The 15134-nt window shown below is 33.9% G+C and overlaps 1 protein-coding gene across 1 annotated transcript in view; it reads left to right on the top strand.

The window, feature by feature from the left end:
- Positions 1 to 13712, top strand: part of LOC149782773 (uncharacterized) — a 94621-nt gene extending 80909 nt beyond the window's left edge. The window contains exons 2-4 of the mRNA XM_089934272.1: positions 9293 to 9381; positions 12190 to 12373; positions 13397 to 13712. Coding sequence (XP_089790398.1) covers positions 9293 to 9381; positions 12190 to 12373; positions 13397 to 13662 — 539 coding nt within the window. The 3' untranslated portion in view covers positions 13663 to 13712. The remainder of the gene's footprint in view (positions 1 to 9292; positions 9382 to 12189; positions 12374 to 13396) is intronic.
- The last annotated feature ends 1422 nt before the right edge of the window (positions 13713 to 15134 follow it).

The following is a 15134-nucleotide window of genomic DNA, read 5'->3' as shown; positions in this document are numbered from 1 at the left end:
TAAGAAAAGTATCAAATAAAGCAAATCCTACACGATCAGCAAAATTCAACAAATATTTTTCTTAGAATACCAAGCGAAAATTTAAAAGGATCTTACAGTATTGTGAATTTAAAACTCTCATATTAAAACTAAAACACTGATCGTATATTCCCAAACACCAATATTAAGATAGGAATAAATACATTTTTTGTCATCAGAACCTTATATAAAAACCTAAGAAACAATACGATGACCTGGATATGGGCGATTTTCCAATCAATTTTTGTAAATAAGTTTGCTTCCAGAAGATCCAAAAACTGATGAACAAGGTCAGGCCTTTGAACTTAAATGTAAGTAAACATCACGATTAAAATCTGGTAGACAATATAATCTCCAAGGAAAAACGAAGGTCCTGGACAAAAATTCAAGTAAACATAATTTTAAAAATGACATTAGACATGTAGGCCCATACTCATACCCTCAACAATGAAACAAAGATCAAGCGCAACACAAATTAAATATACATAACAATTGTCAAAGTCGATCAAGGTTTCAGGATGAATGATTTGGTTAACAAACGTCAACGTATAAAACTACAATTATAGATCTGATATAGTACCAGGTAGCGTTATGCTTTCAAGTCGTAAATACACACATTATGCTAAACGCTTTTCATTGACTAAAACTAAGTCCTAAATGTCACGAGTGCATCTGTGGATCTTTTGTTCTGTTATGTACACTGTAGTCGTCGTTTGTAATTGAAGAAAACATGTAAGTTACGATCGTGCCAATTTGAAAAAGCTAGTGAAGATAATGATTAGGTTACGAAATAAGACATTTGTTTTACTCTGATAATCTATAGATTAAGGACAAGTGAAATTTGTATTTTAATAACCAGTCAATAAAGAGTATTTATTTGGCAGTTGCGATTAATCGTAGTTATTCACCACTCGTCCAATGTCTTATTGAAATGAGAGAGAAAGAGTTTTGTGGATTGCAATAATAGGGAAAGAATTTTACTTTACTTGTGTTGTCGATTACAATAGCAATCAATGCTGACTTATCGCATCACTGCATGTTCTTCTGAGACTTGCTGTTATGTTGTTCTTATCAGTTTGTTTGTAAACCCCCCACCTACAAGACAATTTTAGAACAAGTCATAACGTTTATTCGTCGGAATTAGAGGCATCCTCGGTAGCTCAGTTGGTACAGCGTCGGATGTGTAATCCAAGGGTCGCGTGTTTGATACGTTATTCGGTCTGTCCTTATGAAAGGTATTTCCAGCGTTTCTTCGCCGTTATATAGCCTATAATGTGTTAAATATGCCATTATACCCAACTAACTAACTAACCATCCACCCATCCAACTAGTCGCCTTTGAAATAAAAGTTGGGCATGAAGGATAGCGTGCCTTTCTTTCATACGTTAAATATAATAAGTTACGGTTACTGGATAGAAACAAACTTGAATGATATTTAATACTAATCACTATCTTAATACTAAAAACCAAAGACTCGCTCTTGACAATAATTGCAAACGTGGACTTAAGTGATTGCCGAAAGGGCGTTACAATTTTCAAAGTGAATATTCTGGTTAAAAGTATTGCATTAAACTTATAGATCTAATATAGCATAAGGGAACTTTATTTTTAACAGCAAATATGCAAGATTTCTAAAGGCATTTAAGACAATTAAGCGAAATGACTTAATGCCCAAAGGTTATTTGTGGCTCTTCTGTTCTATTACGTACCTATGTTATATCTTAATTGGTTGCCAGATAACATACAATCGTTCCAATTTTGAAAAGGCTCGGGTAGGTGACTAACAGGTTACCAAAAACAGAAGTTTGCTTTGATGAGATAATCAATGGAAAAGGAACATTAAAATTTAAGTGCAAACTTTACTTATTTGGTATTTTGGTGTTCTTATAAGCAGGTACCAGAGAATATTTATTTAGCAGTAGGGCTAATCGCATTTATTCACGAAATGGCGATTCAAATGAGAGAGAGAGAGAGAGAGAGAGAGAGAGAGCAATAGCGAGAGAGAGAGACTATTACCTCTTTGTTTATAACAATAATGACTGTACAGAAAGAGTTTCCTTTATATTTGTTATCAATTATAACAGCATTCAATTCAGACAAAAAAGCCACTCGTTTTTGGTGTTAATGACTATATTTTCGTTTAAGTAGCAATACTGCGCAAATATATTTTAAAGACTATAATCTTTGCCCATGAACCATTTAACCATCTCAACAAACACATTTATTAATTATGTGACTTACACTATCAACATTTTCTATGAACGTTGACGCGTTAAAAAAACAGATACAATATTTATTCGCAAACGTGCGATGATTTTATTAAGTGCAGTATTGTCTTATCATTTTGTTGGTCCTCGCAACCCATCCTGAAACCTAAGACTATGTCAGTGCAAGTTATAGAGTGTATTATTTGATATTAAAAGCAGCAGCGGTCGCTCCGTTGGCACAGCAAAAGAATCGTAATCCAAGTGTCGGGCATTCGCTATTTGATTCGGTCTGTCTTTAGGAAATTAACATCTCGCATTTCGTCGTCGTGATATATCCAAATACGTATTTAAAATACTGTTAAAACTAACTAGCTAACCAACCGACCAACCAACCAACCAACCAACCAAATATCTTTAAAATGTAAGTTAAGCATGAAGGATAGCGTGCATGTTATCCATTGATGCCATATCGTAAGGTACGATAAAACCCATTTGGATATTGTAATAAGCTAGACTGACATTTATTACTAATTACCCTTTTAATATCCAATCGTGACAGTAACTGTAAACATGGACTGAAGTGATTGCCAAACGGTCGATCAAGTTTTCAAAATGAATACTCTGGTTAACGGATATCAAACTATATCACAAAAGTTATAGATCTGATATAGCACCAGGAAACTGTACCTTTTATAGCAAATATACAATTTTCCAAAAGGCACTTTCATACAAATGAACGTAATTAATTCCTAAATGCTCAAATATTATCTGTGAAACGTCTGTTATTTTATGTGTCCTCCATTCTCTTTTAAAAGGAGAACATGCCAAATAAATTAAAATCGTGCCAATCTATGAAGCCTCATAAAGATGATGCTTAGGTTTCCAAAAACGAAATTTGGTTTAATGAGATAATTTATAGAAAGTGAACATTTCAATTTTTTTGGTAAACTTTATTTCGTTTGGTCTTTTTGTGTTGTTATACGCAAGCGCTAGATAATATTTCAGAGTGAATATTCTGGTTAACGGTCATCAAAGCATTGCGCAAAACTTATGGATCTGATAAATGAACAAGAAACATTACTTTTCATAGCAAATATACACGTTCATACAAATAAACAAACTTCCTCAATGCTCAAAGGTTATCCGTTAATCATCAGGTATGTTATGTACGTTCTTCTATTTTAATTAAAAGGACAGATAACTTACAATCGTATGAATTTGGAAAGCCTAGGGAAGAAGATGCTTAAGTTAGCAAAGAAGACACTTGTTATTCTGAGTTAATCTATACAAGAGATCACATTTGAAATTTATTTTGTAAAAGGTGTTTCTTTTATTCTCTTTTGGGTGTTTATAATCAGGTGTAGACTATTATTTATTTTGCAGTAAGGGTTAATCGCAGTTATTCACCAAAGGCGATTCTTCTGCCGTCGTATTTAAACGAGAGATAGAGAGAATTTGGAAGGCTATCTATCATCAAAGGATCTGAATAACATCCAAAAGTCATGAATTTACCCCAGTGAAGTCAGCGCTTTGAACAATGGTCAATACAAATTTCAAGTTCCATTTCACTCAAATTAAAATAACTCAGCACAACCAAAATTTGTTTACAATCTAACTGCATGACATTTTTTTGACAAGTCCAAACTAAGATTTTTCAGGGAATTTTCGTGGTATAGATTCTGCTGATGCTGAAAGAATTTCTCGCAAAGGAGTCTGAGATTGAAAATTTGTTCTGTGTGCTTCTTCCTGCTCGGAAGCCTGCCTGCTCTTCAGCAATAATGTTCTCTGCTTGAGGCTTTAGTCTGGTGAGAATTATCTTCAGCATGACATTGCTCGGGTGACTGATCAGACTGATGGTTCTCTCGTTTTGGAATAGCTGTAGATTTCCTTTCTTGGGAAGCACGATGACCAAAGATTGAGTCCATGAGGTGGGCCATTCTCCAGTTTGCCATATGTTTTGCAGATTGTTGTCAGGACTGTGACTATCTCTTCTCCTGTTTGAATGAGCTCTGCTGGTAAGTTGTCTACGCCAGCTGACTTTCATTTCTTTAGTGACCTAACTGCAATTTCTACATCTTCACGAATAACGGGGTTATCAGCAATTTATTCTGCATGATGGCAATTTAGTACTGCTGAATCTCTGTGGGTGTTATCATTGTACAATTCTGAGCAGTATTCTGTCCATCGCTTGAGGATTTATTGATCTTCTGTGAGGCGTTTTCCTTTTTTGTCTTGGATAGTAGTCACAGTTTTCCCTTGCTTATGGGTTGTGAGATCTTTTACCAGTTGATATGCCATGTTGCTACAATTTCTACTCAGACTGTCTTCAATTAGGCAGCATTGTCTTTCTGTCCTGGATTCCTTTGCCTTTTTCATGCTTTTTTTGATCATGTTGTTTATCTCTCTGTATTTTCTAGCTCCTTCATGATTTTTTTTCTTCCCTGTTTCAGGTCTCTCCTTTTGTCGCATAATTCAAGGACATATGTAGTGACCCAAGATTTCTTTGTTCGACGATATTTACCAATGATCTCGCTAGCTGTGCTAGTCACAGCTGAGTTGAGCATGGTTGTTAAGGACTCTAGGTCGGTGTCTTGGCTGTCCATAGTTATCGAAGGTGCAAATGTACCACCTATCATTGCTTAGAAGGTCAAATCTGATTCTTTGTTGATTATTTTAGGTGGAGGCGAAACGTTGTCCTTAATAAAACACGGCCACGTCCAATATCTGCAATTTGAAAACTTCATGTTCTGGCGATATTCAGTCCTGTGCAGAATCACTTTTTCACCAAGATGTAGTCAGTCTGGTTGTGATGTTGTCCATCTGGACTGTGCCAGGTCCATCTTCTAGATGCTCTGTGAGGGTCGCATGTTACGCTAGGACAAGATTGTTGCATGTAGCAAACTCCAAGAGCCCGAGTCATCTTTCATTTGTTTCTGCATTACATGTGCTTTGCCAGTTTGTCTGCGAATCACCTCCCATCTTTGTATTCCAGTCTTCTTGTACAGACGGAATGTCCATATTGGGTGAGTTGCCAATGACATCTTGCAGTTGTTTGTAAACTTTCTCCAGTTCGTTGTCGTCATGGCTAGATGTGGGTACGTCGGCCTGTATGAATGTGATCTTGAAGAGAATCGCACTCAGGCGGCTGGTAATGAGCCAGCTTATGACTGGGCAACAACCCGTAATGCTGTCCACAGTACCCTTGTGTACAAGAAATCCGCTGAAGAGAGGTTATGCCCTTCATCTGTTGTCATTTCGCCGAAGTTTTTCCAGCTCACTTCGCAGATACCAATAATGATCCAGTTGTACCTCTCCAACTTTTGTGTAAGTTCTTTCAACTTTCCAACTGCCCCCAGTGTTCTAACGTTCGATGTACCTATGATGGTGTTGTCTCTCCCAGGACCTTTGTAGTGGGGGCACCAGTAGCGTAGCTGTCACCTCCGTCCTGGTGTGTAGCAGAAGGCACGGTCATTGTCGACCCGGGCTGCGACCGATCCTGTATGTTTAATGACTACCTTTATTCAAATTTAAATGATGGTAGATAAGCGGAGAAAATCAGTAAAATCAAAATCTTTAATATACGAGTTAGCCTCATTATATAATGTGGTTTTTGAAAAATATGCGAACTTTGATTAGGTTTTGTCTCATCATACCAGCTGTTGATTGTGTGTCTGAAAAAATTCACACCAATAACCTGAAGAATGTCAATCTCAATGTTTATATTTTAGAATCCCTATTGTTGGTAAGCCTGTGCATACATTTCTAAGTAATTATATTTTACTTCTCAAGGAATCCAAATGAAGCTAACTATAAATTATGAACACAACACAAAAACAATAGATAAATGCCTAGAGAAATGTTCGTCTGCATTATCCGCTGAACTGGATAAATCTTACATGTGTACGTACATATGAACGTAGGGAATAGATAAATGGTGTATGCACCTGTCACCTCCACAGATACATTTTTGATGAACACCACCTTAACAACGATGGTCTTCAATAGCGCGACTATTTAGACTGCAAAGAAATATTTAATCAGGTGGTGTTTTTTACCTCTCCAGTTATTCAGTTTTTATGATGCACCTGTACATTTGCTGATGATAATCTTTAAATGTTTATAAAAACCTTTTTATTGAACATATCTTTAATTAACTATCCTCAAAATGTAAGACCATGTGATACCTCTGTGTGAGCACATCGCTTCCTTCAATAATTCAGACATGGACAACATGAAAGGATGTATTTTGAACTGAAGAAGTGATTTCGGTATAGGGATAAACAAAAACTATCCAATATAAACTTTTCATATTCCTTCTTGCTGAACATACATGGTAGGTAAAAGCAATCAAATCCAGATAGTACCTCATATTGTATCGTAAAAATGTGAAAGAGGGAGAATGTTATCAAGAATTGATTATACATTGTTTCAAGGTACAAGTGTATGTTGTTGTCTACGGAACCCGCTACGATTATACCAAGCTATCGTCTTTACCACAACATGGGGCATTCAGACTGAATCAGATTCTTTCAGCTGCACCCAACTGGACATACAAGCAGCATATACTTTTTCGTCTAAATAATTATGCCAACGATAACATTGAATGAGGTGGATAGGTGTCTTTGGGCTAGAGAATATCGCTCTTGAAAATTTTCAGAGTTTAATCCGTAAACGGTTTTCAGCATAAACAGTTTAAAAGACATCTTTATTATTGTATTATCCGTATTTTAATTATCTATTTTACACAAATCGGAGTTAGACTCGTTTTTGTGTGATGGGAAAATGTTATGATAGGTGGAATGAATCACGATCAATAAGAATCTAAAATAGATTTACTTTTATAAAAACAACATGTTAAAATTACAAACCTACTTTTACAGAATGGCTCTTTAAAGGTCAATTGCTCCTTGGTTTATACACCCATATATAATTTGGTGACAATTCTGTTTTAATAAATCACTTCAAGTGAATGATAGAGCCGTACAACGCGGCGACTATGTATGTTTGGCTTCATTTCGCTAAAGTCTTCAATGAATTAAACGCGTTGCTCTTTGTCCTTCATACCTCATCATACCATTTATTATTTATACAACATCCGTAAATATTTTATTTATTATTTTACGTCTTTACCGTTTTTAATTTGTCACACAGATGGAAGGGGTTCCTCTTTAAATTTTTGTAAAATAATTCCATCGGGTTTTCTTTCAAACTTTACAAATGATAGTATTAATGCATGTAGTCTTCTGCATTGCCACAGTTTCAGATGTTTTGATTTGTGTAATTACAAGCAAATATTTATCGAAGACGTAGCATACGGTGGATGGTTTCGAAGACAACATGTGTCAGGAGTGCTTTTGAAACTGACTAATACGATGATGATTCAGGAATAAAGGCATATACCTTGTCCCACCAAATACATTTTTATCCAGTCATTGTATCGTTGTAATCGAGTATGGTTTACTTGAGTGTGTTGGTCACATTGACCCCAAATATATGAATGTCTACTATATTTGATTATGTATATGATTCTTTGTGTCCTCCAAAGAATGGTTAAAATCAAGACTGAGGAATGTGTGGACAATTAAATTCGGTCTTCAATGCATGAAACATTAGCATAAAAGAGGAGCAAAGTGCCAGGGATTGTGGATTGTATTAGGTAGTTGAAAACATTGAACAAACATTAAATATGAGAAATAAAACGGAATAATATGAATTAATTAAGACGAGTTGTAAAATCTAACCAGAACAATTTGCTGTAAGGGGAACTACGAATTTAACACTAATAAATTATCTGCTTTGAATATTAATTGTTCTAGAATAAAATGATTTAAGGAACGTAATATCGTCTTGCAGTGGAGCTGGTCGTGTGAATTCTCCTTTAATTTTATTTTAGTTAAAGAAATCTCTAAACAAATCTTACTTGACCCCACAAAAAGAAACCATTTTTGTCAACAGTTGTTACAATATCAATAACATATATTATGTTTTTGCCTGAATTGAGGATCAGCCATTTTTATTGTATATGCAATCAAAATATGATCCATCTAAAATTTAAATGTTCGTATGAATAAATATATAAAATGAAAACGTTTATTTTCTTGCAATTGTAAAAATACGTCGGTAATTACTGAAATAATTTGACGATCATTTACGATTTTACTATTTATTTTTACTATATTTGATTGATCATTTCAAGATATTACGTTATGCTTACTTTAGGACACAGTCTATTACCGAATAAGGCTATTAACACATTTGTGCTTGGACAGCTCATACCTGCTTTGACTTTTAAAAAGAGAGATATTAATGAAACGAACTACGGCCCAATACAATGTTGTGCCGTAAGCAAAATGTGTGACATATTGAATGTTGTGCATGATAAACTGGTCTGTTAGGTTCCAGGCAAGTTTCTAAAGGAGGCCTTGAAACACATCCATAACCTGAAAAGTTTGTGGCTATTCGCTTGAGAACTGTCTGCAGACCTGATGAATCGAACAGAAAGCCCTTAAATATGCTATCGCTACATTTCTTATGTATGATTCTCAAAGAAGACGTGGACAAAGGTTCGTTTAGTTGCAGAAGAATGTGCCGTCCAAATTTTGGTCGATGTATCACATACTGATCTGCATATCTATAGAAGTGTATATCAATAAGTATATATAGGTAATCTTACATATGAGAATAAGTGTATATATATATATATATATATATATATATATATATATATATATATATATATATATATATATATATATATATATGTATGTATTCTCATATGTATATATATATATATATATATATATATATATATATATATATATATATATATATATATATATATATATATATATATAAGTATAAGTATATATAAGAAGGCACATTAGGTATCATCCCAAATATTTTAAAGGTTGCCTAAGGGAGGTAATTCAACGAAACAACATCTTTTGCTAATTTGCTTTATTGTGTCTTCAGAATGGTGTACATTATAAGTAATGACACCGTCAATGTCAATGAATCGTTTTCAAGAAATCCATCGAGCTTTACTGACATTCGTTTTTTAATTCCAGCTCGCTCAATGGAAGAGAAAACTGTTTCATTACTGGTTGATGGCGACGAATCAACACTAGAGTTTATAGATGGTCTGATATATGAAATGGTACGTTGAGCAATATATATATATATATATATATATATATATATATATATATATATATATATATATATATATATATATATATATATATATATATATCTTATTTACCGTACATATCGGGATAAGATAAACTAATTATTTTTCCCCTTCCTCGGAACTTATGGTGAATTTTTTTCCTTCAAGGCATGCGTCCCAAATCTTAAGGAACGAATCATTTTGTCATTTTGTTTCTCCTGCACCACCACCACTGCACGGTACAATACAATAGATGAATTAAACACTTATTTTAAAATAAAGCGAAAGAAACTAACTTTCTATTGTTATAATTTAATCATTCTTTTTTCTTCATGCGAAATTTGTTATAAAATATATATCTATCCAGAAACTCCGTATATATATCAGATGGCGACTGGCGTATGCATCCTTACTGTAGTGTATATCTCCTCTGTCAGATAACAAAATCGCAAATGAGACGGGAAGATCACACGATTACTTGAAGGCACCTGTCATTCATGCATGATACATTATATGTTGCAAAATGACCAAAATTTTATTGTATCAAGGTTAACTAGTCGACTGTATCTCGCTAATAAAAAATCATTATTTGAAAACACATTCACAGTGAGAGCAAATGATAATCTTTTCGCTAGCATGGGTTACAAAAGTATTATTGAAGCAAGTTATTAATGTGTATACTATTGACATTACTAACATCAATGATTGTTTGTATCAACAATGATTATATTTGGCAAACGGACAGAAGCCTGGGCGATGAATAAGCACAACTGGCAGAGAGCAATAAACTTTTTGTTTTAACTTATCGACATTATATCAAATAGAAAAGGTTATTTTATTACAAAGCAAGCCAACTCGGAAACTGACTTTAGATTATTTAATGTTTGCCGATGTTTTTATGAAGTCGGCCGATAATAATGAGGCCAACTTTGGTTCCTTTGCTTTATTTTAAATGTGCAAATTTCTTTTCTTTTTTACAAAGTCGGCCGACATAGGGAAGTCAGCAATGCATCCTTTTTACTTGTATTAACGGGACGTTTGAAATTAAAACAATGGAACAGTTTAGAAAGCGACTCAAATAGTGCGTCGTGCAAACATATTGATATAAGGCTAAATAGTAAATTAGTTTTCAATAGTCTAACTTATCCGTATCCATAGTTTATAGTGTTTTCTTTTTCGACAAGAAGAAGTATGTACTTTGTCTTTTATAGACAAATATACATCATGTCTGGTTGACGTCCTCTATAGTTGGGAAATCGTAGCTAAGGGAAAGTACTAGCGTTTTATACTTCTATTACGAGTAATTAAATTATTTTTTCTTCTTTACACTTGATAATTTTGTTAGTCACTTTGTGCGAGTATAACTACTTTTAATCATGTCATGCAAATATATTAAAATAAAAATGTTAGAGTATGGCCGGTGACCTTTAAAGCAATTTAACCTATATGTTGCCCAATTATAGGTCACACGAATCGCTTGGTAAACAAAATTCACTTGCGATAGGAGTACGGTACGTAGACGATCTTCATAAGGATAAGGGGCATAAATGGAGATAAATATTATAATTTAATAGTCTTTGAACAACTTCCCAAGCATTCGGCATTTGGTCAGCGCGATCAATGTTTTCTCGGGTAAATTAGATCCACCTCCACACAGACACAAACACACACACACACACACACACACACAAACCGGAAGGACACTTTGAATAGAAGAGGGGTCCCGGTCGGAAATCGAATGTATTTACACTGTAGCTGTACTATATGTTTCGGCCAAATTTTGCTAATTTGTGTGGAATTTTGTTTATGGTCGCGTCATCACTTTTGTGCAATTTATTAGAATGACTATTGTCTTCGGGATTCATACATGTTTCCTTATTTCAGTGTTTACATAGCATATACATATCAATACGAGCTTAGTTGAAACGTCGGATAATTGTTATAAGTCTAAAGACGCAGTTAGCCAATGACACTGATTCTTATGAATTTAATTAAGATTCCAGCCAGTGACACACATTCTTTCATTCTTATGAATTTAATTTAACTGTCAGCCAATGACACTCATTCGTATGAATTTATGTAAAACGCCAACCCATTACACTGATTCTTATGAATTTAATTTAACTGTCAGCCAATGACACTCATTCGTATGAATTTATGTAAAACGCCAGGGTATTACACTAATTCGTATGAATATAATTAAGATTCCATCCTTATGAATTTACGAAAACGCCAGCCCATTATTTATGAATATAATTAAGATTCCAACCAATGACACTCATTCTTTCATTCTTATGAATTTAATTTAACTGCCAGCCAATGACACTCATTCGTATGAATTTATTTAAAACGCCAACCCATTACACTGATTCTTATGAATTTAATTAAACTGACAGCCAATGACACTCAGTATTAGTAAGAAATTTGGCTTATAGTTGAATATAAAACACGACTGATCCTTAATGAAGAATTTTCTTTTAGAGTAGATACATATTATATGTGCAGTAGTTTTTTTTTTCCGAACATATTCAACAGTAGACGCATGACAGCAAACACAATTACACCGAGTTTTCATAAATAATGCCTAGGTGTGAGCAGGCTTGATATACTATTAGCGTCTTTCTAAAATACACCAGTTAAGCAAACTATCAATGTCAGTAAGCCAGAAAACGGGCTCAGTCTGATAAGTCAGCATGTCAACCGTGCAGTCATTTAATTAGCAACTAAGTCGTTCAAGAGAACTTTGTTTGTATCCGTAATAACATTGTTTTCGAATATTCTATATTTCTATCACAGGATGAGCTAAAGAGCCTGTCAGGAGATGCATATGTTGTCGTCTTTTCGATCACCGACCGCCTTTCTTTCGAAAATGCTACCGATATCCTTCGTGAACTGCATCATGAGTGCGGGACGGAGCGTGCAATAATACTAGTGGCCAATAAATCTGATTTGGTCCGCAACAGGAAGGTTCCGAGTGAAGGTGAGTAAACAGTCTATCATTGACCTGCTTTCAATTTAGGATTAAAGTATGATTTACCGCCTAAAAAATTCAGCAGTGAGTACTTTCTTCAGCTAAGAGAGAAAATGTAAGATATATAATATGTCTCTATCTCTCAGATTATTATTATTATTGTTATTCTTATCATTATTATTATTATTATTATTATTATTATTATTATTATTATTACTAGTTTGATGAAGTGGTTAAGAATGACGTCAGTATCGGTTAATTTAGCGGCATTATGAGTTTATCTACACTGTTTTCAGAAGCCATTTTATAAAACAATACAATGGTTTACTGTTGAAAAAGACTTCGTAAATATTCATGTACCAGTATATGCTAGAAACGTTGAACTACAAATATTCAGAAGCTTTCCAGTTTCTGTCTCTGTATGTCTCTCACTATATCTATCTATCTATATATCTATCTATCTACACACACGTTATCAAATTATGCAAGTCCAGCAGTTGACAGCAAGATTGTGCGAGTAACTAAAGTACTCGAATTGTTGTCTTGCTAAATTATGAGTTTGTACGACGAAAGCACCTCAAGAACAGTATTTATAACTTCAAAAACTACCAATCAAAACATCACATTTTATACTCGATGTCTAGCAAGTCGGAAACTGAACTTTCGGCCATCTCCTCAAATATGATGCGCACCACAATTTAAGCAATAACGCCGTAGTTACAGATAAATGCATTTACGTGTTTAGTGGAAGATCTCAACATAGGCACAACATGTGTCATTGTAGGAATGTAAGCATTCTTAAGACGGAGAAAAATACGATTGGGGGAGGGGGAAGAGACTAGCAGATTTTTGTAAACTATGTCCAAATGTTCTAAATTCCTCCTATCATATCATTAGATGTTATCACACCATTTTAAGTGATTGGTTAGAAGAGAAATATAAAGAAACTGACCATCACGCTTTCAATATTATATCATCAACTATCTTTTTTATCATTATTACACAGCTGGTTATCTTCTTTTATAACTTTAGAGGCAAAAGAAATCGCTGACCAGTTTGAATGCAAGTACACAGAGACTTCTGCAGTGTTGAACCACAACGTTGACGAGTTGTTAGTCGGAATTCTAAAGCAGATCCTGCTGCGAATAGGCAAAGATGAAACCGAAGAATTGGGAAAGAAAATGACTAAGCCAAGATCCAGGCCAGGCTCTTTCAAAAAGACAAAACAGTTTCTGGATAAATTGCTTGGGAGAAATCAAAAGCAAGAAAAATCTTGTGAGAATTTATATGTCTCTTAAATCGGGCCTATGATTACATGCCAATAAACATTCCAATAATCTGAAATAGCCATATTGGTGGTATTGTTGAGTTATTACAAAAGGCAGGATTGCAGTTAAATTAAGATGTGCTCCTGAGAAAATAAATGGTTTCGAAATGAGCTCTTATATATATATATATATATATATATATATATATATATAGTGACTACCATTTTTAGATCAAACATTTCAATATTAAATATGGCGTCTAGTGGCAATTTGTTGCTTCAAGTTTATTTCTATGTTACCTGTGCTTGCGTCTCAATGGCGGGAGTGAACTAGCATATAGCTTTCGCCTAAACTGGATGAAGACCACAACCAATTAATTCAGAGGGAAACAATAATTCGGACCGAAACAGGAATCTGTCATTCAGACGTTTCATAAACACTCTTTTCCGAAGAGTCGTTTTGTTATATTGATGTATTTCTTTTCAAAAGGTACCATCTGGCTTCGTCCAAACTACAAGCAAATTCTAATCGCTCTCGCGGAATGAGTTCTCGAAAATTATCGTGGCGACCACATATTAGCGAATTTTAATAGGCAAAAAGGAGATATGATACGTTTTCACATAGTAGAACATTTTGATATATCTACTAAAGTAAAATGTACCAGAAAATGTGTCATTTTCGGGTTCGATTTGTCACTGTTTAATATTAACTTTATCCATCTACTATTCACTGGTTTATTTTGAAATTAGTTATTTATAAAACATCAAGTATTTATGTATGTATGCATGTATGTCTCTCACTCTCTCGCACTGTATATATATATATATATATATATATATATATATATATATATATATATATATATATATATATATATATATATATATATATATATATTATATATATATAACCAAATTTCTGAGTATGCATACAAGGATACATTTTCATGACGTTCCCAAAATCCGTTTTATTTTCTATATTTTATAACATGGCTTCGTGTAACTAATTAGCGATGTTTATTAGTGTTTCTTTGCCTCTGTAAAACAGGAGATAGTTACTGCAGGTTCCGACATGGAGTGGCTGGATATAAATCAGCACAGTTGTAGATGGTCTCCACGTAGTTTACTCATACGTATTTCAAAACACGATAAACGTGACATTTCATGTCATTTTGAAAATCCGAAGAAAATTATTTAGAAATCGTCAAATAAATAATTTATGTGATTACTGAATTTCATTAACCAGCTGATGTTTCATAGTGAGCAACTCTCCCCGTAGGTTAACATATGATGATGATTGACTCGCTTCAATAACGGGTTATAATTATATTTGATTAAAATATAGTTTGTCTTACTTATCTGCATTTATCTTAAAAGAGATATTTGATATACGATATAGACTATATTTTTCATAATATTTGAAATACTATCTCTGAATACACTATTATTGCCAAGCATGTGGTGCAGCCCCCAATACTGACTTTTTGCAGGAACTAAGATATA

The sequence above is a fragment of the Sinohyriopsis cumingii genome, chromosome 15 (assembly GCF_028554795.1).
Source record: "Sinohyriopsis cumingii isolate HCF-2022 chromosome 15, ASM2855479v2, whole genome shotgun sequence".
Lineage (NCBI taxonomy): Eukaryota > Metazoa > Mollusca > Bivalvia > Unionida > Unionidae > Sinohyriopsis > Sinohyriopsis cumingii.
The sequence above is the reverse complement of the archived record's forward strand: the minus strand, read 5'-3'. Positions and strand labels throughout refer to the sequence as shown.